This window comes from Rhinolophus sinicus, chromosome 17 (genome assembly GCF_057876585.1).
Source record: "Rhinolophus sinicus isolate RSI-liver-muscle chromosome 17, RSI-T2T, whole genome shotgun sequence".
Lineage (NCBI taxonomy): Eukaryota > Metazoa > Chordata > Mammalia > Chiroptera > Rhinolophidae > Rhinolophus > Rhinolophus sinicus.
The window spans coordinates 182,897,241-182,923,550 of NC_142517.1; the positions used below are offsets into that span (position 1 = coordinate 182,897,241).

Here is a 26,310-nt window from a genome sequence, read left to right on the forward strand (position 1 = left end):
CCCCTAAGCCTCTGTCCTTCCCCTGTAGGGTATTTTCTGCTGGATATTGATCACCTATTTACTCACTGGGTTGCGAGCTCAAGTTGGCTCTGAGAAGGAAAGTGTGGTGTTCACCACTGTGTCACCGTTGCCTGGCACAGCAATACTCAATTTTTTTTTTTTGGGGGGGGGGGCTCAAGACCATGTATACCCTTAAAAATCATTGAGGACCTAAAGAGCTTTGTTTATGTGGGTTTAGCTATTGTTAAAGAGAAATCCCCAGACCGAAAATGGCATCACTTGTCCTAAAAGAACTGATACCATGATACCAAACCTAAAGTTAATACTTGTTCTAAATTGCAGTTTCAACCTCTCCCAGAAATATAATCTTAATCAGTCTGGAATTTTCCAGACAAGCACCAGTAAGGTAATCTGTCACAAGGGCCTTCTCTATCCCCCATAGAAAGAAACAGCAATCTGCATGATAAAAAAGAAAAGAAAAGGAAAGAAAAGAAACACACACACAGAAAACCCTTCTCCTTTTCTTTCCCCAAGAAAAGATGTCCGGCCCAAAAATAACCCTTTCTTTTCCTTAGTCAATAGCTTCCTTGCCCCACCCTTCTTCCTATAAAAACCTTCCATTTTGTACAACCATTCAGAGCTCCCTTCAAGTTGCTTGATGAGATGCTGCTCAATTCATGAGTTACTTAGTAAAGCCAATCTTCACATTTACTTGGTTAAATTTTGTTTATTAACATTATTCCCATTTGTAGTATTTGAAATTAAAACTGGAAACTATTTTAAGCATTTGTATTATTTATTTGAAAAAGACATGAGTAAACCCATTGCACATTAACATAAAGAACACATGGTTCATGAAGAATACCTATATTTTCCAAAGAAACATCAATGAGAATGGCATTGTTTTACAATATTTGCAAATCTTTTTAATACTGGCTTACAAGAAAATGTCTGGATTTGCATATCTGCTTCTATATGCAGCTAGTCACAATACCACACATAATTCAAAGGTCTTAGAAAGATTTACTATACACTCATAAGAGAATGAGAACGAAGAAGGCAAATAACATCTTTCATTATAAAACAGTTTTGACCTTCAGATCCCTGAAATGGTTTGAGGGACCCCCAGGAATCTATACTCAGAACCACTGGCCTAACCTGATGAGAGAAACATATGAATTACTTCATTAACTGGATTTTTTAATCGATTCTCAATATCTTCCATCTCTCTGTCATCCTTTCCAACAAAACGCATAACTTAAGGCAACATTTACAGGATCCTTATGATAAAGAAATTCTCATTTAGCCAATCTGCTTACTTGTTCAATTCCCATCGCTTTAGTCAGTTAAGCAGCTTCCACTATGATTTTTGTTCAATGTTGAAATTATTCAGTTGTTACTGAACCCCAGTTCGTATGCCTGATGTTTCAAAAAGACAAAACTCAAAACAGCAGAGTTTGGAGTAAGAAAAGGTTTATTGATCGAGAAGTTGCCAACAAAGAAGAAGATGGGAGACCTAATGGTACCTCAAATCAATCTAGCTCACTGGACTGGGTTAAGGGTTTTTTAAGGGGCTAGGGAGAACACATATGTGGAAGTACGGGTGGGGCAAGTTTTCATTGGAGGACCTTGGAATTTGATCATCTATGATAAGGGGTTCTTCCTGGAAACTTTGCTTCTAAAAGCGTTCCAGTGTTCAACTTCCAGTTATATCCAATTGTTTTGTTCCATGTGGAGGGGAGAGGGGAACGAGACTTTGATGCTGGGTGCAACTGGAGGTCAAAGTTCTCTCCTCTGTTCATGCTTTATCTGCATGACATGAGGATTTGGTCTGTTGTCTCTGAAGAGTAACTCAGTATCTTGTTAAAAGGATAGGACCATTTTGAGCTAGTTTTGTGCTTACACATATGAGATGATTTGTTGTAAAGTCCACCAAAAGTTCTGCCCTTTTGATGGTTCTCACAAAGAACAAAATAATGTCGCATAAAACATTTTTACAAGGGTATTTTCGTGCGGGGTGGCCTGCGGGGTCTCAGCTCCCGCTCCCCACACAAGAACACAGTATGTGGTGAGGCCAAAACGGAACACCCACAGAGCCATAAATAGGGGAGTCATACCACTATAGTCTCACTGGAGGCTAGATTCACACGACGTGCGACCTGCTGTCCGCTTTTCTGCCAACCGAGCAACCTTCCTCGACTCGACTGCCCAATGTAGTCGCGGCAGTTATATTAGTGACCAATGACTCAAGGGTTACAGCTGACGGCCAACTAGCCACAGCTGGTGGCCATCTAAGACCCGAGCCAGCACCTTTCAACGAGAGGCCGAGAGCCTGGAAACTGTTCTCTGGGGCTCTGTCCCCACAGGTATCATAAAATTTAATTTCATACAAATGAAACAGTTCAATTCCCTTGAGAAATGGTCCCCTTATTTATTATTAACAAGCAGAAGTTGTTTAAACTATGCTTTTTCCAGATGCATGGAACCATTTCAGTTCCAGAGGACTCAGGTCAGGGAACTTGGTGCCCTCGGGTTCATGGTCCTGTTCCCATTAACTATGTGTGTCATCTTGACCGGGTCACTTCCCCTCTTTGGGCCTTATTGTTATTTTCTTCTATAAAACTAGACCCGTGACTCTCAGATTTACTCATGTGAAGGAGCAATCAGAAGTCAAGGGCTTTTCCTTGAATACCATATTCTTTACTGAACACCATAAAATAACAGCAAATTTAGCTGGACTAAAAGGAATAGAAACAATTTTAGACTTAGAAAACTGTGGGGACAGAGCCAGGAGTGCAATTTCCAGGCTCTCGGCCTCACATGGAAACCTGCTGGCTCAGGTAGTAAATGGCCATCAGCTGTGGCGAGTTGGCTGTCAGCTGTAACCAGTGAGCCATTGGCCACTAATATAACTGCTGTGGCTACGCTAGCAGAAAATGGGGGCTAGCAAGAAGATGGTGGCTGAGCTAGCACGGCGTGTTGCATCTAACAAGTGGGGTTGGTTGGTTGGCAGAAAAGCTGACGGCAGGTTGCAGATCGTGTGGCTCCTGCTTCTTGTGTCTCCAACCCAGCCGCCAGTGAGACTATAGTGGTATGACTCCTCTATCCATGGCTCCGTGGGTCTTCCTTTTTGGCCTCACCATGTCCTGCGTTCTTATGTGGGGAGCAGGAGCTGAGACCCCGCATGACACCCTGCATGACAAAAACGTAACTGTATTATAATATCCCTGTACCGGATCGAAATTAGGATCACAGAAGCCCATTAAAAAGAAGAGAAAGGAAAAGAAAAAGGTCACCCAGTTAAACATGGTCAACTATTTGCAAATTACCCTCATAAGTATTTGTTTTCTACTTGTTCATTCCATCTTATTGTCAGCCTTCACTTTCGGTGCCATTAGTTTTAGAGAAATGGATGGGAGAAAAACTTTAAAGAAATTCTGCCCATTAACGACTTCTGCTAATTGAGAAAAGTCTGATTTTTAACTGTAGCTGTGAAACCCTTCAATCATGCTGGGGAAACAGCGATGGCCTGTGAAAAGAAGGTCCCCACTACTTTAAAAAGTCTCACATTCTATGCTTTACCATATTTCTGTGGTTCAACAAAACAGCCCGCCTTGCCTCACATAAATATGGTGTCTGAGAGCCCAAAGAGTTTCTAGTCAAATCCCTAATTTGCAGATGAAGTCACGCCAGGAGCGGTTCTGAGGTTTCTGGAATTCACCAGGCTGCTTAGTGGTCAGGCGGGGCTTAGAACCGCGGTCTCCTGTTTCCCGGTGTTTTTCTACTCAGTGAGCTTGCCTCATGATTAATAACACACACACACCCCAGTGCACATGTAGTTAATTCTTTGTTAATGTTCTATCACCATTTGTGACTTAGTCAAAAATTATTTCTTCACATGAGAATTTGACATTAGAAATCTCATCCCTGGGGAAAGAAACTTCTACCTAATCCACCTTTTTCTGTCATTACTATAGTCCTTTAGATAACTGAAAAATCGTTGTTTACAGACCAAACCCCATCTGTTAGTGTTGCTGATTTTCACCCACGATTTGAATGCTGCTGAGTCAACTTCATGGCACCGTTTCTTTATCTGAGAGATTAATTCATTCTCTCAATCTTTATTTACTTTGCCTTTGAACTTAGATCATGTCATAATAAACATCCTTTGAAGTTTTACTTAAATAGCTGTTTCATAATCTCAAAGAGCAGAGACCTCTGCAAGCAAGTATTCAATGTCAAATCATAGTCATATTAAAACAAGTCAAATACGTTTATGTTCTGAGTTCACAATGTAACATAAAAAGCCCCAGAAAGGTGGGCATGTGGACAGTTATCATCTGTCTAGATGAATCCTTAGACTCCTGAGCTGGGATATCTGTTCTAAGTTAGCCTGTTTAGTAGCAAAACAGAACTTTATTGAAGAAAATCCTGCCCCAAAAGAATTCATCAGTCACATCTATTTAAGGAGATAAAAATCAAACAAACCTTAATCAAATAGTCTTAGCTCCAAGAGCACTAAAAGGAAACCTTATTTAAAATGAGAGTCACATGGCTTATTTTAGGTTCTTTTTACAAGAGCCTGCTTTCTGTCCACCTTCCCAAAATTAAAGCGTGAGCTCCCTCTGCTGAGTGAATTAGTCTTGTGTTGATGAAACACAATCTAAAACATTTGTGCATTGCTTATTACTTCCATTTACAAAAAAACCTCATGACTATAATATGGAGTGGAAAGGAAAGGTAGAGAAAAGTAATTTATTAAGGTAGAGATTCTTGAGGGTATTTTTTTTTTTCTGAAGCACTGACCCCTGGCATGGCAATTCTTTGTAACCACCGATGTAATTACCAGGAAGTGTTTACAAGCCCGTTCTCACACCCACCCTATTACCTGGCTTCAATTCTTCATAGCACTTATATCTGTAATTATATTACCTATTTATTCATTGATCTGGTTATGGCTGTCACCCCTACTAGAATGTTGACTTCCTGATAGCAGAGATGTTGTCTGTGCTTTCAGCACCTAGAAGAGTGCCTGGCACACAGTAGGTACAGAGCAATATTTGTTTAATAAATGGAGGGAGAGAGGGAAGCAGGCAGGCCAGCATTTACTTATAGTGTCACTTAGGATTATGATTCAATTAGAGAACGATTCAGTGCCAATCATGGAACTAGATACAAATTTAGTAGGAAATGAAAAAATGAGAAAATTAATGAAGCACAGTGAAAGGTTGGCATTCAAGCTCAACCTGAAAGATGGAAACGGTTTAGTCAAGTTAGACAAAGAAACAAGCATTGTGCTAGGCACTAGGGATACAATCTTTAAAAAAAAAAAAAAAAAAAACAGGCATGGACCCTGCCCTCATGAAGCCTACAGCCTGATGGTGAAGACAGATGTCAAACAAATAATCACACAAATAAACGGTAAATTTGCAACTGGGCCAAGAGCTGCAAAGGAGAGATAGATGATGTTAGAAGAGCAGATAACAGGGTGCTCCAACTTTAATGGGGCATCAGGGAAGGCTTCTCCTACCTAACATCAGAAGGTAAGGGGCAATGACCAGGTAAAGAGTGTAGACGCAGCATGTACCAAGTGCCAGAGACCGAAAATAGTGCTGTGGCTGCAGAGTGAGGGGAGAAGGCAGGTGAGGGACCACACAGCACCTGGTGAGGGAGCGTCGTCTTTGTCCCAAGAGCAATAAATGGTCCTGGTTGTTTTAGCAACTTTTCAAGGATTCTAAGTTCTTTTTACTCTCTGTTCCCTACGTTTCTGTATTTATAAGATGGTCTACAACAAGTATGTGTTATTTCAGTAATCAGAAAAACAAGGGCACATTTATGAAAGAGAAAAGTGTAGTCTTCTTTCCCTAATTGCCTTATTCTTTTCCAGGCTTGCAGAATATTAATGAAGGTATTTAATTTTCAGGGATGACCCTAATGCCGGCCCAGGCGCAGGACATCCTAGGAGATAACACCCAAAGTCTCTGAAGAGAAGACGCGTCAATCATCTGAGAGCTGGACAACAGGTCAGGAATCTGGTGTATATTCTCTTCACGACCATCTGAATGTGGCGACCTTAGTGAGGAAAGTTTGTATCATCTAATATTCCTACTGTTTCCTGCTATGTCCATCTGTGTTTTTCACATGACTGAGTCAGATAGAATGCCTAATTTCAGATCATTCTGGTATAAGTCACTTACATGACCAGGTTTTAAGGGGGGTGGCGGGACTGCCTTCCTGGTCCTCCCACCCACGACCCGAATCGTGTCTGCAATTTTCTGTTGAGGATCTATCTGGTCCAGAATGGTCTATATTTCACGACTTCCAAAAGTGTTCTTTAACTTGTTACCTAATAAATACAACTAACGGATTCTTTCATAATAATTGACCAGGTAAGAAATACAAATGAGAACAACACAATTTACTCAACCTTTGAGGGAAATTCTTTATTATAACAACTATGATATATAACAAATAGCTATATAATATGTACTTAAATAAACATATACATAACTATAAATAACACAGCAGAGTTATTCTGGTTAACCCTCAATCTCTTTGTATAAAAGAATTGTTGGGTTGTCTGTGTCCCAGTCTAAATCCTCTGTTTTGAACACTGTGGCTTTGCGTTCCTGCTGGTCTCTTCTGGATCCTGTGCTGTTCACGTTCTAGGCTTCCTGCACTAGAATGGTTGCATTTCTTATGACGGCCTTTAACCAGAGTGGGTAACCTCCATCATCCTGTCTGCAATCCATGCTCACGGTGAACTCTTCAAAGATGGAATCCTCAGCAATGGCCTCCTTGGGAGGCAGCTTCCCCAGACCGAAGGTTGTGACAGTGTGTTGTCCACAGTCCATCTCTCTTCCACCCCCTCCCACCTCTCTCCGTGCTTATCAGCTCTGTTCTACTTGTATCTGTACTGCAAGGGTTTTCATAGTGCCTGGCTGGGAAGATAAACATTTATCCTGTTGCAGATGTCACTGTTTCAGGAACGCTGCCTGGTCCTCTCTTTCAAACACGCTCTACCTCAGCAACTGCCTCACCCCACAACTCACTCTTTGCCTCTTGTCCCCCCTTCTCTACCTTCCTCCATATCGTAGTCCGTTTGGGCTGTTATAACAAAATGCCACAGACTGGTAGTTTATTTTTCATAGTTCTGGAGGCTGGAAATCCAAGATCATGACACCAGCTAGGTTACATTCTGGTGAAAACTTTCTTCCTGGTTCCAACCTGGTGCCTTCTTCCTGTGTCTACACATGGTAGAATGGACGGGGAACTCTCTGGAGACTCTTTTATTAGGCACTAATCCCATTCATGAAGGCTCTGCCCTCATGACCAAAGCACTTCCCAAAGGTCCCTCCTCCTAACCCCCTTATCTTTGTGGGTTAGGATTTCAACATATGAATTTGGGGAGTGCACATTCAGACTATAACACACACACACAGACACACACACACACACACACACACACACACACACACACACACTACCCACCCTGCTAGTCCCAACCGGCTGCAGGCACCCAAGGTGACGCTGCTTAACCATTTCTTGTCTATCATGCAAGCTACACATCCATAGTTTTTCGAATAACTTCTTCATGCATAAGTCATAATTTGAGTCCCTCCAAGTTAGAAATTAGGAGTAACATTCAAGCGATTTCCCCTATTTGTCTTCAGTTTCTGTTTTGTAAAAAAAAAAAAAAAAAAAAAAAAAAAAAAGGCAGGGAGGGATACATGACTCCTGTAAACCATTTTAGGATTTGCAAGAAAATCTTTCATTCATGATGGCAATTTTGATTCCATTTACCTAGTTAGATAGAAAAGCAATGTCATTCTGTATTTAAATCAGCATTCACAATAAAAGCCCTAAGGTTGCTGACAAATCTTTCTTTTAGTCCTTAGGAGGTCATATTATGAGCAGACTTTCAACTTCAGACCCCAACCCCATTTGGTAATTGTATCAAAAGGTGATCTGCCAAATCCCCTTACAAATACTGATGTCAGTTTTACAAACATAATTGAATACAGAATTGTGGGATACTATGAACCGCTCATTTATGTCATTGGATACAGAGCTAGTTTTTCATTTTGCTGTGATTAGAACTGAAAGCACACATGTCATGAGGATAGTATGTAGAAATGAGACAATTTGTTTTATTATTAGTAGTATTTTTTAAAAGATTTTATTGGGGAAGGGGAACAGGACTTTATTTGGGAACAGTGTGTTCTTCCAGGATTTTTCCAAGTCAAGTTGTTGTCCTTTCAATCTTAGTTGCAGGGGGCGCAGCCACCATGCTTTGCGGGACTCCAGGAGTTGAACCGGCAACCTTGTGGTTGAGAACCACTGGCGCATGTGGGAATCGAACTGGCAGCCTTCGGAGTTAGGAGCATGGAGCTCCAACCACCTGAGCCACATGGCAGGCCCGAAATGAGACACTTTAGGTAATCAGGAAGCACCAGTGACAGCATCTCAACTTGTCTGTCTTCTTACCTACTCATTATTAAGAGATAAAATATTTGCAGTTGAAATAAGTTTATGATTAGTGTTATTTATATTCTTATAGCAAGACTATGATGTAACGTAGCATAGAGTTTTAGTTTAGTAGCTAATTTATTTTAACAGCTTTATGACTTATGTCTATCCTGAACTTATATGTTTAGGTTATAAAGAGATCATTTACTTTTTAAAAAAGTTTATACATTGGTATCTTTTATGGGAAAATTTATTTAACTGTAGTGGAATCCTCAGAAAAGGATTCATGAGGATCGTAAGACATATTTCATGGTGTCAAGAGCCTATTGAATGTAAAATATCTAATTTTATCTTGACCTTATCAGGTAAATTAATTGGAAAGGGAAGTTTCAAAAGACCAGCCTGGGGGCAGTGCCCCTATGTGGTGAAACAGAAGACAAAACAGAACACTTCTTGGTTTACAAACTATACAAGAAAAATCAGTCTCTTTTTCACTTGACTTTTGACAAAAAAAAGTGTGTTAGCCAATCTGACCCACAGCCTTATCCATCAAGCTGGCTTCTGAATGTCTTTTACCTCTTACCACAAGCAAACCTACCTTCAAAGGGTAAAGATTTATTGCCATGGAGACCACAGGCTTTCCAAGAACATCCCTCCAAAGAATTCCCAACGTGTCTTGAGACAGATAGCACTATTGAGATAAATGTGTCATCTCTCCCAAGATAACTACTTCAAGGGGAGTAACAGCTGTTTGCGTGTCCATCTTTCAAGATTTGGGGTTTAAAATAATCCCATGACTTTATGGCTGTCTTTCATGTACTGATGTTACTGCTGTCATTTGTATTTCGTTTGTCAACGTCACTGTTCTCATGAGCAATACACCCGTGACTACCATCGACCCTCTAGAGACATTTCAACCTTTCAAACTCACTGCGTGCTCTCTCCCACAACATGCCTATCTGTCATTGTCACCACATGTACCCACAGACTCAGATCCTTCTGCCCTACAAATCACACATTATAACCTTGGCAGTGTGCATCCCATTAGGTGGAGGGCTTCTGCTCTGTCGGCACAGGCAAAAGTCTAGCTTTTCCAAGGCAGGGTCCCAAGATATTTCTGGATATAACCAGATCATGGGAGAGTCATGGTACGTGTAGCTACTTTTCAATTTCATTTTAACTTTAAAATGCTTTTTTATAATAAGAACACTACTGGACTTAATAAGATATAAAGTAGTTTCAGTAGTATATGATACCTTTAAATGAAATGCTTTTTAATTCTTAACAGAAGGAACACAACAATTTTTTTTTTCAACTGGAGCAACAAATACAAACCTTAAGCCAGAACAAGTCCTAGTTTCTGTTTTCATTCCTGTCTCCGGAAATGTACAAGAATATGAAACGTATGATGTTCACTTTCATCTGTTTGATTTTAGTTGCTTTATTTTTATCTTGAATTAAATTCCAATCATAAAAATAGAATTTGCAACGAACATTTTATACATTCCAAGGTGAAAACAATAATAACAGAGTAAATGTTGATCTGCTTTATTAGAGAACTTCAGGAGAGTGCATGATTTCCTTATCCTTCTTTTTCAAATGCTCTGAAAACCTAGGTTCTTTGGAATCACAAATCATATCATTTAAAGAGACTAATAAGCTTATTGTACAGGTAAGGAGATTGAGATCCAAAGAATTGTAATTATTTCAACACAGTTTCACAGTGAATGGGTGCCAGAACCAGGACCAAAATACGGAAATCAAATAGCATATTCTTATATGCCACCAACAGGGGGCAGCAGAGGCCTTCTGTCCTGCTTCCATGTATTTTATGTTCGTTTTTCAAAGTGGCGTTTTCTATGATGCTGTTTATGAAGTTTCAGAATGCAGCAAGAAAACATACGTTATCAGTTCTTATAACAATGAGTAATCAGGCAGTGGCTGGCTAGGTGGTATCTCTGGGGCCTTCTCTCCAGCCTAGAATATGCACGTCCAACATGGCGGGAGTCTTGCTGTCGCACCCCTCAGAGCCCAGTGGATGGCAGCACCTCTGTTCCTAGGTTATTACTGAGTCTGGCCGCTGTCTCTGCAGGAAGCTGGCATTGAAAGCACTGGGGCTCAAATCTGGATTTTTCCGTGAGAATCTTTTCCAGTAGTCAATAAATTAAGCGACTAGAAACTAGTTAAGCAACTGAAACTAGAAAACTGCTGGAAATTATTTACATTTCTAAGCAACTACCAGCACAGTCATATTATTTGCATGGCTTTGGGGTTGGAAATGAGGAGTGGTTGGGAGGGGAAGATGAAAGATAAAATCAGAGTGTGAGTGCAAAGACCTAGCCTGAACCAGCTCCCTCCCGTTTGGGGAAACTGAGGTTTAGGGAGTCTCCCTCTCTAGTCCGAGGCCCTCAGGCTCCCTGCCCAGGCTGTGGCCTCAGGCTCCTTTCCCTGCTGCCGCCCGGTTCCTCCTGTGGTCCTCTCTGCCTGCCCTCTCCTGGTCCACCCTTCCCAGTCCCTCACCTGGGACTCAGACTCCAGTTTCCATCAGTGAAGGGGCATTGTGGGGAGGAGTGCATTCTTATATTCTTATCCTTGTCCTCACCTCCCACTGAAAAGGCAATCCTGTGCCCAACTCAGCATGGTGGAAATGGATTTTATCAGCCTTAACCTCTTCTTATCCAGCAATGCAGATTAGTTTTGAGGGAGCATAATAACACCTTTTTCTATGTGTCCCATGGAGTAAGTATCTGCCCTGTCAACTGCAAAGCCACTTTTAGAAGTCCAAGGGGAGGTAGGCTTTTCACTGGGTACAGGGTCAGGGAAAGCATGGACTGAGAATCAATATAGGACGTGTAGGTGTCCTATACACATATAAACATACACACAGAGGGTGCCAAAAAAATGAGTACACAATTTAAGAAAGAAAAAAACTATTAAAATTGTAATACTCAGTATATACCAATAACAATAGATGAATACAAGTCGTGTATACATTTTTTGGAACCCCTGGTATTCACACTTTCTCATGAGAAAAGTAAGACATGTCCTTCAATGAACATTTGACCAATACAGAACAATATAAAGATGAAAAGAAAAATCTCCTGTAAACCTACCACCCATATACGTCAAAGTATTTTGAAAATATTAAAAACTTGATTCTCATGTCAACCTAAAGTAAGCGCATGTCAAAGATTTATTTAACTCACTAATGAGGGAACCAGCGAGATGATAAAACTGAATGAAAGTGAACTTGAGAGACAAGTAAACAGGCATTGCAAGAACAATGAAAGAATATTTTTAGTTTAGATACAAAACTGGTTAATATCTTACAGAGAATAAAACTGGAAACTTTGAGGGCAGAAATAATTTAATTCACAACTGGAAAAAGATCCACATGTCATCATGTAACTTCGCAGACTCTAGGCTGTAATCAATAACAAATAATAACTTAAAGAAATGTTCTCCTAGGTAATCAGATTATCATTGAGTGGACCTGCTAGACTGTTCCAATAAGACATGTAAGGACAATAAGCATTCTTTGGCCTTTTTTCCAAGTCTCGGAATTTCTTAACATACCATTATAATTTTAATAGATTTCCTTCCAACCTTAGAGTTGTTAGTGTATATACAAATATGTGAATAAATAAAACATATTTTTTACAAAGTGAGGATTATGTTGTATACATAATCATACATATTTCTCTTTTCACTTAACCATGAACATTTTCTCATGTCACTAAATAGTTTTCAATAACAGGGTTTCTAATGGCTATTTATTTATTCAAATGAATGTGCTGTAACTTATTAAAGCCAATCCCCACTGTTGGGGGAAAAATCAACAGTGAATATTCTAGTGCATAAATCTTTGCACACATTTCCAATTATGTCCAATTCGAATTGATTCCTAGAAGTGAAGTTTCTTCATTTTTGCATACTTAATACTAATAGCCTTTAGAAAGATTGTTTAAATTTACCCTCTCAGCAACTGGTATGATTATACCCATTTCATTACACTCTTACCAACATCGGATATTATATATTTCTAATCTGTGATATTAGAGAAAAATGGTATCTTGTTATTTTTCATCAAAATTACTTTATCAATGAAGTTATACTTTTTTCAGATGTTTATTGACCATTTATAGTTCTATCTTGTTTTCATGCCATTGATATCTCAGAAAAATGAACACTACTGACAGACTTAAAGAACAGAAATGTAACAAAAGGGCAGCTGGAAGCCTGAGGGAAATGTAGGGGGAAAGGATTTTAAAGCTGACCCCTGTGGCTGAAGCAGAAGGACTTATGTAACACACAATCATATGCACATGACCTTCAGGATCCGAGGCTAACCCACCACTGTACACCCAGACCACCAGGGCAGAGAGGACAGAGAAGTGGTCAAATTTGTTTCCCAGATTACAGAGCCTCTTTCTACCACTGGCACCGACTGATCTGCTGTAGCTGGGGTGATTATTGGTCCATGTAGTTTTACCAGATCGCAGAAGAGAAACTTTTATTTGAAGAACGGCCTAGGAGTCATACCCAGGATCAGCGGAAGACATCTGCGAGGGTCGGGAGTGCTCACTACCTACCTGGTTACACAGAGTCACAGAATGTAAGAACCGACACCCCTGAAAAATCTTTTTTCACATAATGTCCCCTTGCCTGATGGGGCTTTATCCTCACTCCACCTCCAAATTTTGAATTCCAGATGAGGTGACGCTATGACAATAGTGTGTAGGACGATTAGTAGCGGCAGCTGCTATTTTCCAGGCACTTTTATACACATGACCACATGTAGTCCTCTTAACAACCTTAGATTATTTATTTGTACTAAGCCTTGCTTCAGAACGAATTTGAGGCACCTATGGACCCTGGTAAGTTGGCATGGATGTCTCCATCTTAAGATGAGGATACTGAGGCTTCCAGAATGCTTGTAAACTTCCTGAGGTCATGTAGCTAGTGGTGGCAGAGCCAGTATTCAAACCCAAGCCTGTGCTCTGCCCTACAAATAACCCCACAAATATAATCCAAGAGTATGTCACCCCCAGCTGACAGGGATCTTGCTGATGTATGTTTTGTTCCCTTCTGGCATATAACGGTGAAGATTGTGTATCAAAAGGTGGAGCCTGTGATGGTGGGCATTTAGTCAGAATCCAATTGGTCTTTTGATCACGAATCTTTACAGAAATTTCCAAAGCATGTTGTTACCACAGTACTTGAGAAACCACTTTATCTTGTGTGGCATTTCCCAGCTGTTGCAGAGATAACAGACTAGAAAGCACATTTAATCCTAAAAATTTCAGTCTGCTTTTCTTTCTCTTACTACTGTCTGGGAATGCATCCTCTCAGCAATAGCAGGTCTCTACTTGTGCTCACTGCCCCTAAGTGGAAAAATGTGGAAAAATATTTGTGCAAAGAAAGGTCATAAATATATATATATATATATATATATATATATATATATATATATACATATATATATGTAAATTTGCTTGTATTTGCATATAAGAACTCTAGAAGAACATACAAGAAACTAACAATGGTGGTCACCTTTGGTAGGAGTAAGTTGGAACTAGACAGAGAGACAGGGATAAGAACAAGACTCTTCATCAAATATATTTTAATTGTTTCATTTTTAAATCATTTGCATTGCCTAGTTTTGAAATATAAATTTAAAATATAGCCTTGAAAAGTCTCTGAAATTGCCCATAAAGTCTAGAACATAAGATTTTCTACATGCGCTCCTACTCTGTAATGTTTATGCAGACTAAAGTTTGAAAACAACTTGACTAAAATAAGGAACAAAGGTTAAGATGCTATGCAGGTGTCTGGGTAGTGAAATCATTCTCCTTCAACACACCTACCAAGTCCCTGGTTGGGAGTGGGTGGGAAATTCTAAAGAACATGTGCTTGCCTGCAGGGCTTAGGCTAAACCAATTATTAAGCCTCCAGAACAGGTGAATTTGTTCTTGTGAGGATTAAAGGAGTCCCAATTCCAGAGAAGGTTGAAATTCGTAGGTAAATTAAATATGCATGTAATGGGATCCTATTACACGGTGGTCATCTTTCCTAAAGTGTGCCAGGTCAGGGTACATGGTCTGAGAAGGGCAGCTGTCCCATTGAGGCACTGGATGTACTGTCTGAAACCTGTGCTGTCCTAGCAAATTCTAGGAGTGATTATGAACATCACATGTGGTTTTCAGTGTGAGGGATACGTAGGTGACCAAAGTCAGAAAACTTGAATGCACTACCTGGGTAAAAACCCTTTTCTTTGTTACCTCCCACAGGATGCAAAATAACACAAATCATTCACTGGACCTGCAAAAAAAAAAAAAGGAGAGCGAGAGAGAAAAAAACAAGGAAACATTGAGGAGGCATTTGATTCTATTGATCAAATCATTGATAGTGAATTCTTAAGTCCCTTTTTATCATAAGACTTTTTAACATACTGATGCAATTTTAATCGATGACGTGGCTTCTGTAGAACTTGTATGCTATCACCCGTTTTACGTTGTCATGCAGGGTATCAGGCGGGGTCTCTGTTCCCGCTCCCCATAGAAGAACGCAGGATATGGTGAGGCCAAAAAGGAACACCCACGGAGCCATAGGTAGGGGAGTCATACCACTATATTCTCTCTGGCGGCACTATACTCTCACTGGAGGCTGGATCCACACTGTCCGCAAACCGCCATCCGCGCTTGCCAGCCCAGCCGCCATCTTCTTGCTAGCCCCCATTCTTTCTCTCTCTGCTAGCGTAGCCACAGCAGTTATATTAGTGGCCAATGGCTCACTGGTTACAGCTGACGGCCAACTAGCCACAGCTGATGGCCATCCAATCAGTTGATGGCCATTTACTACCTGAGCCAGCAACTGTCTATGTGAGGCCGAGAGCCTGGAAACTGCTTTTTGGGGTTTGGCCCCACATACGTTTTCTCATGGAAATTAGTAAGGAAATGGACCATCCAGAACATCAGACTCAGAGAGGAGAGGTGGTTTTTATGAAGGACCTTGATTCCTTGGCCAAAAAATTAGTACTGGTGCCGTAGACTGTGGAAGACATTTGAGATTTTGAATAGGAACGTGTGTGGGGACAGAGCCCCAGAAAGCAGTTTCCAGGCTCTCGGCCTCACATAGAAAAGTGCTGGCTCAGGTAGTAAATGGCCATCAACTGTGATGGGACGGCCATCAGCTGTGGCTAGTTCGCCGTCAGCTGTAACCAGTGAGCCATTGGCCACTAATATAACTGCTGTGGCTATGCTAGCAGGAAAAAATGGGGGCTAGCAAGAAGATGGTGGCTGAGCCTGCAAGCGGTGCAGTGAGGGTTGCGAACAGTGTGACTCCTGTTTCCTGTTTCTCCAACCCAGCCGCCAGCGAGAATATAGTAATATGACTCCCCTACCTATGGCTCCGTGGGTGTTCCTGTTTGGCCTCACCATATCCTGCATTCTTATGTGGGGAGCGGGAGCAGAGACCCCGCAGGCCACCCCGCACGACAGGTGGGGAGCGGGAGCAGAGACCCCGCCGGACTCCCCGCATGACACATGGCGTAGGCGGCAGGATCCCCTGCGTGACAACGTGGTAAGAGCAAAATTTCCCTCTGGTGAACCTGGCAGTGCAGTTTAGATTGACGTGGGAAGAGACTGTCCACTGGAAACAAGGGTGAAGGTCACTACAGTATGCCACGTAGGAGATGATTGTATACTGTTTTGGGATACCCTTGGCTGTTGGCAGAATATGAAAGAATTCACGAGACTCAGAAAAATAGGAAAGCAAATTAAGAAAGGATGCCCATGGCAGAGAAGACAGCTGCCGTGGGTTTCTGTTTAGCTGGGGTTTTGTATTTTTCTGTGCAGGATGTAGGGTGCTTCTCAGTTTGCAGGGGGTTGCTGTTACAATTGGCTTCTTCTGGGAACTATTCTGTTCCCATCTATGATGGATGTAGGGTGCTTGTCAGCTTGTAGGTGCAGTGCTAGTGGGGGATTCAGAGCCAATTGGTTAATTTTTAAGCTCATTCCTGCTAACTCACAAGCTTGCTCCTGTTAACTCTTTACCTGTATCATCACAAGCTTGTTCCTGTTGCTCATTACCTGTCTCATCAGAGATGACTGGTGCGTTGAAGAAAAGAGGAGAATTTAAGTACAAGTCACCAACTAGGTGTGAAGAGCAAAGTAGAATCAAAGGAAACCTTGAAATAAGAGATTGGTTGGCTGAGGGAAAGATACATCATTAATGACATGGGAGACATATGACATGTTTGGAGGCAAGCAGATGAGGGATTTAAGGGACCAGCAGGGCATTCAAAGGGCACTGTCCACAGATGATCAGAAGGGAATTCTGGTGCTTTGAGAAATGCTGAGGCTGGAGATGGGTTGGGAGAAACCATGAGAGTGAATGAAGTCACCAAAGGCAAGGATAATATCTAAAAATCTTTTGTGTGTGTGTGTGACATTGCACTTTCTTTATTTTATTAATGAATCAATACATCTTAAATGTTTAATTACTTATTTGAAAGCCCATTCAATGAGGTCCCAGAACTATTCTAATGGTGTATAGTTTGCATGCATTTGTAGAGAGTCTAAAAATCTATTTTAAAAATATGTATCTTACCTAGTTCCACAGAGGTTGTTATGTGGCCTTCAAATTAAAAAAAACACACAAATACTTTAAGACAAAAATCTGAAGTATTAATAAAAGGGGTGGAAAGAGAAGGAATCTGATGAAAATTATAGCCACCAAACACAGAAGCTGAGGGAAAGGAGACCAAGACGAGATAGAGAACGAGAGAAAAGCCCTAAAGATAGACTCTTCAGCAACACTTTCAGTTGGAGTTATTACTAAATTCCCAGACTCCTGTCACCTAAATCACTAAAACTGGATGAACCCGATAATTCCACGATGCCCATCCTAGACACTTAAGGGTATGAATTCAAATGCTGCTCATATATAAATATTTTCTAATGCCAGGTCAGTATAAATCTGTATTGATGGGTTGATCACTAAATACTTCACCAAGTCATCCCAGTTGCCCTGATACTTTTCCTGTGCCATCTGTAGCTTCTTGAATGCAAGCAAACTTTATTTTTTAATGCCTACGATTCATTACAGATTTCTGAACATTCTACATCCTACTTGGGTAAAATTTAGAACAAAAGATCCATCCTCCCTCCTTCCTCCTCTTCTCCCCTCACAGGCAACTATTTCTTCACAGCTAAGGTCCCTGTGGGGTTTAAAGAGGCCTGTTTCAGTGGTGCCAAATGGTGGTTTGGGTTTAATGTTTATAATAAATAGAAAAAGAAAGAAAAACAATGTTGGGTTTCACTGTTGAAGTACAAATTTCTATATGCCATATAAAATCATCCTTCGCGACGTCAGGCTGTTTCATTACAAAAATGGATTCACCCTTAGGTAAGAACATCTTATCTGATGATTGAGTTGTTGCTCACATGAGTGATAATCAGTTTCTAGTTCTTGGGAATGTGGGCAGGTAAGGACACGGAGCCAAAAGTGTAAGAGGTTTTAGTCATTGCACATAATTGCTCAATTATCTTGTGTAAAATAATAAGCATCTGTGTAAACTTTGTCATATTATATTCTTTGAAATCAAGACTGGAAAGCACATATTATACCCATGACCTGAAAGAAAATAATATTAACATTTAGTAAAATGCAGTACATTCTGTCTTGAATATATTTAAATTAAGTACAATGGTACCTTGGTTTTCGAATGGTAATCCATTCCGGAAGTCCGTTTGTGTTCTGAAACGTTCAAAAACCGAGGCACCGTTTCCCCATAGAAAGTAATGCAAAATGGATTAATCCATTCCAGACCTTTAAAAGCAACCCCTAAAACTGCAAATTTAGCATGAACTTTACTATCTGATAATACCATAGATCCATAAAATTTACCGCGTTTGTAAACCGAAATGTTCGTCAACACAGACAACTGAGGTACTATTACATCTCTAAAAATAAGACCCCCACCTGTTTGCTGTGTTTAACAGGGGAAGTACACCTTGGAGGACAGGAACATTTTTATGGGGAAATTCAAGGCAAAGGATAAAGAAATGGACATACATGTGTCAAGCCAGGATGCAGCATTCACACAGGTTGGTTCCTATCCAGTCATGATTTTGGGGCCATGTTGATGCATTTCTAAATGAGATGTTGTGGGGACAGAGTCCCAGAGACAAGTTTCCAAGCTCTCAGCCTTACGTGGAAGGGCGCTGGCTCGGCTATTAGATGTCATTAGCTGTAATCAGATGGCCATCCACTATGGCTGGGTGGCCATCAGCTGTTACCGGTTAGCCATTAGCCACTAATATAACTGCCGTGGCTATGCTAGGGGTTGGTTGATTGGTTGGTTGGCAGAGAAGCAGACAGGCAGATTGTGGATCGTGTGGCTCCTGCTTCCTGTGTCTCCAACCCAGCCGCCAGCGAGAATATAGTGGTATGAATCCCCTACCTATGGCTCCATGGGTGTTCCTTTTTGGCCTCACCATGTCCTACATTCTTGTGTGGGGAGTGGGAGCAGAGACCCCACATGACAGATGTCATTTTCTTGATTGATAGCTGTGGAACCCTGTATAAGACATAATGTTTAATCAAACATTGAACATCAAGATAGAAGCACAGCCCAGTCCCAATTTTTATTAGTCTTCTCCCCCTCCCCCTACTTCACTAATAATAATAATAATAATAATAATAATAATTGAGGCCATCAGGTATGAACTGCCCCGATCCCCATTTCCACTTCTCACTCCCACCACACACACAGTTTCAGAGGGTGAGGGGTCCTCCCTCCTTTCCAAGGCCAATCTTTATACCCTCATCTTTGATTCCACTCAGTGTCCACAACTGACTCACTTACAGGTGAGGTGGCTTGTATCTTGGGCATTCCCAGAGCACTCAACTATCCCGTGAAAAGTGTTGGAGGAGCCTTCAGAGGGAAATCGAGCAGGTCTCCTGAGGGGTGGGAGTGGCAAACAAGTATCGGAGAGCCACACACTCACAGAGACTTAGGGGCCCCTATATTCCAGTTATTAGCCCTTCACTCCTACTATGTCTATGACGTCTCTCAAAAGACACTCCAGGTTAACAGCCAAGGGACTGCCATTACCATCAGGCCTCATTAATGAGGCCCAGCTTTGGGCATTCCTCCATTTGTGCTTGTACCTGAGTCGGCAGTGGTGGTTGCATGCTATTTCAATATTCTTACTGCTATTAGCTTAAAGTCATTTTTATTTTCTAACAGCAAAAAAAAGAAAGAGTAAGTAAAACGTGATATGATTTGTCGAAAGAATTTATTTGGCTTAGAAGATAAGATAAGAAAGTACATTCATATTAGATAAGATAAGAAAGTACACACCTGCTTATAGCTGTGCTTCCTGGAAGAGCTATGGAGCTGCAGGACGGAAAAGTGGGAGCCTCTACAATGAATACCTTTAGAATGTTTTGGATTGTGTAATATGTACATATATTACCTAGTCAACAAAATTATTATTTTTCTTAAATATGTAACCATCACTGGTGCACATAGCCCGTAAAGGAATGCTGATATGATGCTGGTGGGACCAGATCATAAATTTTGCCTCTTTAAAGCAGACCAGACATGTTCTTATGTAGTCCAGCTTCTAGTTAGAGTATCCAGGTATTCAGGGGCCATGAACCGTTACACAGACACACACACGCACACACACACACCATTTTTCAGAAAAGAACATACATGTAATTAAAAAGGCATGGGGCATATGTTCAATTTTAGTACTCTAACCAAAATTAGGTAGACTGTGATCTTAAGAGCTTCATCCAGGAGGTAATATTACCTGAAATATTGAATGAAGAAAAGAGTGGGATTCAGTATTCTAAAGGGAAACCACTAGGTTTCTGTTATGGAAGTCACAATCCAAGTGATGTTTTCTGAGGTTGCTCCTGCTATTTTTATGGAGTAGACTGAAGATGGACATGGTCAGAGAAGACTCTAGAAATTGAACAACTGCAGTAGTCTGGATGTAAGGAGCTGAAGGCCCAAACAAGGGAATGGCTGTTGAAAGAGGAGAATTGGATCCTAGAAATGATGTGAGAAGAAATGAATGGCAGGGTTTGAACATGGTTTAATATTTGGATGAAGAATGTGAGAAATCAAGACTTTAAACCTTGCAGGACAGTTAAATGTTGATGCCATTAATATAAATGGAGAATCTGGCCAAAAGGTAGTAATAAAAGAATCAGAAAAATCACACTACACAGAGGCAATCCAATGAAGAGCTGTTGATAACCAATCTTAAAAACTGAGAGTTATGCACAAAAACAATCACAAAAAGTGGTCTATTGTGACTCCTAAAAAAGAGCAACAGAATAGGAACTTCTTAAACATAAAGATAACTTCCTTAGCTGCCTCATTTGTTAGAAAGAACCCAGAAATGTATACTCTTTCCTGGAAGTAATTCTAATCTTTGTCTCTTAACTCGTATAGGCAAGAGGATGACAAGGTTTATGGAACGTTCCACAAACCCGAACTTGCAATCTCAAATCACTTAAATTTGTGATTCTATTTTTTTTCTCTCTGGGACCAATCCGTTTTATTCTAGAGTGTGGTGATGACATATTAATAACTGGAGGATGCCACCCCTACTTAGGAAATGTATGGTGAGAGTAAGTCATTAGACCCAATTCAAATTCAGTGATTCACTAACTTGCAACTTCAAGTATCTGCAGAGCCTGTGCTCACCCTTATGTCTCTCAGATAATGCGAGTGCTACACTAGATGACAATCTAGTGTATTGCTGCACTAGGTGACAGCTGAGTCAATCCACATAAAAGAAAAGGGGACATTAATGCAGGGAATGAGAGAAAGGCTAAAAGCAAGATGAAGCTATGACATTTTCAGATCTCCCTGTTTCTGGGGGTCTCAGGAATACAGACATATTGGATTTGGGGTGACCCTAGTCCAAGCCTGATTCATACTATGCATTTGTTACCTAGTTGTAAAAGTGCTCCCACCTCGCTGACGGATATTCTTCTGGCAACTTCAGCACTGTGGAATATAGCCTTGAGTCCAGAAAGACGCAGAAAATGCTGCTAAGAATCTGATAGCCATTGAAAAGCTCAAGTTCTAAACCCCAGAGGTTTCAGCCTGTAAGTGGGATATTCGGTTCTCAGAGCCCTATCAAGCCTAATTTATAATCATGGATGGTTTGCACTCCACCATGGAATAGGAAGAAATCCTTGCTCACAAATCACCTCCTCTAGGAAATCCCTGAGTGAACCTGGATTCCCTACACAGTTAGTTCATTTAGCTTCATAATTAGTAAGTGCTTCCCAATGCCGAGTGCTGTCTTTCCCTCCTGGTACCTGTGCAGACTGCCAGCCTTGAACATGTCATTCTGAATCAAATGGCTGGTCACAAGCCCATCTCCCTCCAGACCACTGGCTTCTTGTGGGAGGCAGGTTTCTGTCTTTGCATCTCTGTTTTCTTGGTATCTAGTACACAAAATACACATAAGGAGGCTCACTAAGTATGTGCTGAAATGCAGTGTGTGATAGCAGAGTATACCGGAGTCGGGGAGTCAGGCAGGAAGAGGCCCCAGATGCCTGCTCTCTTTGGAGTGGTCATTCATTCAACAGATGGATAACCAGTTCGGGGTCTTTTCATAGGACTTGCCAAAGAGTACCAATAAGTCAGCCAGAACAGTGATTGAGAACTACATCACTGAAAATCATGGAAGAAACTCAGAACATTTAGTTTGAAGAAGAAAACTGAGGAGAGAGTGTGGGTGCTCCCATCAAGAGACAGGAATAACTCCAGGGAGGAAAGACTGCACATATGGATGCTCAAAACAGAACAAAACACAGAAACTTATCAGCCAGGACAGAATTCCCACACTTCCAGTCTCACCCCATCCTCTCCCTACAGTCTCTAAGGTGGGGCTCACTGGATTTGGTTGTCACACCCCTCTGGCAGCTACTGTTGTACATAAGAGCTCCTAACACTGACCCTCTGCAATCCCATCTTCAGCTGATTGGGCAGCTGGGATGAGGACACGGCCCCGCCCAGCCAAAATGCTGTCCCTTCTCAAAGTTCCGCAGGGCTGTGGCAGGAGGGGTAGAGCCATTCATTTCTCTGAGGGAAGGTGCAGCCAGAAATAGTTAGGTCACTGGTTCTCAAAGTGTGGTCCGTGGACCAGCAGCAACAGTGTCACCTGGGAATTTGTTAGAAATGCACACACTCATGCCCAGGCCTGCTGGATCAGAAACTCTGTGTGGGGGCCCAGACATTTGTTTTCATAGGCCCGCGTTTATAATTTTAATGCAAATTAAGTTTTGAGAGCCATCAGGTCAGGTACAGATTAGAGCCTGTCCCAGGAAAATCTCTCCACTGCTTATAACAAGGGGAACCACTTATCTCTCTCCTGTCACTTGGCCTAGATGGTGTGGTATTGGGTGAGGAGGAAGAGGAAACTGGGCGACAATGGTGGATGTGGTGCTGGGTCAAGATGTTTCTTGTAACCTATATATGTCTTGGTTGAAAAATGCACACCTTAAAAAAGCAAACCACAGAAAGAGAATTGTGATACATCATTATGGCTTTTTCCTTGTGTACTTCTGAAACTGGACAAGGTGACGCTCTCCCCAGTTACTGCCAAACAGATAGATTATCCTAGAATTTGAAAGGGTCACAATTGTTGGAAAGGAGATTCTTCTACCAGTTATACCCTGTGTTTAGCCAAGGTGATGGCATTGTTGGGTACATTAGAAAGGGCTCCTTCCTCCTGGTAGGTGCCCCTCACAGGTCGGGGCCTGGTGGGAGGGGAGTGGAGGCTGGATTTCACCCCATTGCCCGGAAGCCCATGTGCAGGAGCCAGCCTGCACAGCCAGGCAGGATGGGATGACAGGGCCTTCTGCAGAGGACAGGCCGAGTGAGTGTCCCTGACACAGCTGAGCAGGGCTCACGTTCCAGGCTGCTTGGATGACTGGAGAAGGAGATGTGTACAGATATTAGGAGGGAGGGACCAGGACTCAGGATTGTGCATGTGGAGGGGGTGGGATTCAGGCGGCAGGTGGACCCTACTCACCATGGTGGGGGTAGGCAGAGAGGAGAAGACTAAAGGATAGGAGAAGGATGGTAAGCAACACCCTTTTGCAGGAGGAAGAAGGTAGGGTTGGGGGTGTCAGTGGCAACTGGCAATTGAAAAGGATATGGAAACATACACCCTCAGAATAGGCCCCAGGGCACATCTAACCCAGAGACCCTCCCTGGCAGGCAGCGCTCACCAAGAGGACACATTGGAATCTCCAAAAAGGAACATGTATTCCTTGAAAGAGGATTGACTCATTGATGGAGTACTCTAAGTTTATACTTTGGGGGAAAAAGCCGATTATTTACTTAATTTGAAGTAGAGAGGATAAACATTTGGCACAGGCCTGACTACGAGTGTCAGTCAAAAAGTAAGATATTTTGAAACTTTTCTCATGTAAAAGCTGGGATGGTGTGGATAATGCCTGAAACTGCAGCCAGCCTCACCCATCCCACCGACACAGTGCCCTCGGGCCTGTGCCCTCCAGGCCTTGCCAGTCTCCCTCACTGGTTGGCAAGCTGGGCCAGCTACTGGATTACTGCCTGGGCCTACCTTCCTGCAGAACAGAGCTCCTTCAGGGTCTATAGTTCCTTGCACAAATAGAAACCAAGATCTGCAACCGAGCTCAGAGTAGCCCTGGAACTGGTCATAAGGGTCAGTTGAAAACACCATCACGTTAAAAAAAAAAAAAAAAAAAAAAAAAGCCCAGGCAGGCATTTATTTGGAAGAGGCTAGGGAGTGTCAGCCAGGACTGACACATGTTTAATCGGTGGTGTATTTATTCAACAAGCATTCTCTGAGCCCCTGCTTGGTCAGTAACTGGGTCAGGCTGGAGAATACAGCAGTGAACAAGACAGAAGTCTCACTTCATCTTTTGCTTCCCAGTGGCCTTCCAGCTGCATGTTCCAGGAATGCAAGGGAGGGGACCCGTTCAGATGTTTTTCTAAGTCACCTAGGCAGGTGGTCACTTTGGTCACTCCCCATGGGCTAGGTGTCCTAAGACATGTTTATTAAAAATCTTCCCTTTTGATTTTATCTCCTCTACCCCCAAGGACTAGGTAAGTCAGGAATGTTTCTAGGGTTTTCTGTGTTCTTTACCATAACAGACCCTGTGGCTGCAGCTGGCAGGGCGAGGGGCCTGGCTCCAACTTTGCAATGGACAGCCCAGCCACGCCAGGGCTGGTTCAAATGGCCTATGTGAATCAGTTTGCACACCTGGTATGCGGTCCCTCCTCCCTATCTGGGAATTCTCACAACTCCTTCCTGATGCCTGATGCACATGGGGGCGGGGACATATGTCAATTTAAAGGTGAACTTGTAAGTTCAACAAATAGAATGCTTTCATTTGGAAAATAAGAGTTACCCGTTTTTAAGTTTCAAATAGAAAGCTGTAAGATGTTTGTATTTATCAAAAGGAAATATGGATTTTAAAGGATTGTGACTTGGTGCTTACTGTCTGTCTAGGCTCGCAATGGCTTATAGGCAGACTATTGATCCTTTGAGCTGTGCGGCAACCTTCAGCCACAGTCAACCTCCTCCACTTACCCCAGGTGTGCTGCACAATATTATCATTTCCAAAGAGTGCCATGGCCTGGAAAATGTTGGGAAGTCCCACCTACAGCTCCAGACCTGCGTTGTCCAATACCACAAACATGAGACACATGGGGTTACTGAGCCCATGAAATGAGGCCAGGTCAGATGGGGACATGCTGTGAGTGCGAAACCCACAGCAGATTTTGAAGACATGTTACCAAAAGAGAAAAATGTCAAATGCTTCATTAATAATTTTATAATGATTAGATGTTGAAATACTATTTTGGCTATATTGGGTTAAGTAAAACATATAATTAAAATTAATTTCACCTGTTTTATTTTTCTTACTCTGGCTGCTAGAAAATCTTTAATTATATATGTGGCTCTCCCCTCTATGGCTTCCATTACATTTCTATTGGACAGCACTGATCTGGCTATCCCTACTGCAACCTGACCTGAGAAAAAAAGACAAGACTTAGAGGCACTGGCAGTTAGGAGATATTTAGTGGCTGTAGGGGGCCGTGGAAGGAGATCAACCCTTTAATTGTTTAAAAAATAAACTTCATAAGATTCAGAATGAAAATGCACATACCAAGAAATAAGAGAGGGAGGGGAGTGGAAGGGGGAGGAAGGCAGGACAGAGGAGAGGAAGGAAAGAGAGAGAGGAGTGAAAAAGCAGCAAAGGCAAAGGACCTCTGTCTCAGTCAGTTCCAGCTGCTGTAACAAAGTACCATAGACTGGGCGTCTCAAACAACATTTATTTCTCACAGTTCTGGAGGCTGGGAAGGTCAACGTGTCAGCAGATTTTGTGTCAGCTGAGTGTCGCTTCCTGCTTCACACATGGCCATCTTCTCACTGTGTCATCACATGGTGGAAGGAGCAAAATTGCTCTCTGGGGTCTTTTGTATAAGAGCAATAATCCACTCGTGAGAGCTCCACTCTGGTGACCTAATCACCTTTCAACGGCCCTGCCTCCCAAAACCATCACCTTGGGAGTTAGAATTTCAACACATGAATTTTTATTCGGGGGTGGGGGTGGCAGGCCACAAACATTGTCTATAACAACCTCCAAACTGTATTCATCTCTCAAGTCTCCTCCCTGAACCCCCCAATGACCCCACTCAGACTGACCGGCTCACATCTGTCCTGTTATTACATTTGTCTTCCGAACAACAACACTACTTAGTAGTTTGGTTTAGTTCCACAAGCACATTTTATGTACCTGCTCTGT

General features: G+C 41.9%; 1 protein-coding gene across 1 annotated transcript in view; it reads left to right on the top strand.

The window, feature by feature from the left end:
- The window catches only part of LOC141568058 (aldehyde oxidase 4-like), a 143,574-nt gene that overhangs the window by 12,976 nt on the left and 104,288 nt on the right, over nt 1–26,310 (top strand). Inside the window, exons 3-6 of the mRNA XM_088793998.1 lie at nt 5,924–6,023; nt 8,269–9,872; nt 11,938–11,987; nt 18,474–18,578. Coding sequence (XP_088650124.1) covers nt 18,507–18,578 — 72 coding nt within the window. The 5' untranslated portion in view covers nt 5,924–6,023; nt 8,269–9,872; nt 11,938–11,987; nt 18,474–18,506. The remainder of the gene's footprint in view (nt 1–5,923; nt 6,024–8,268; nt 9,873–11,937; nt 11,988–18,473; nt 18,579–26,310) is intronic.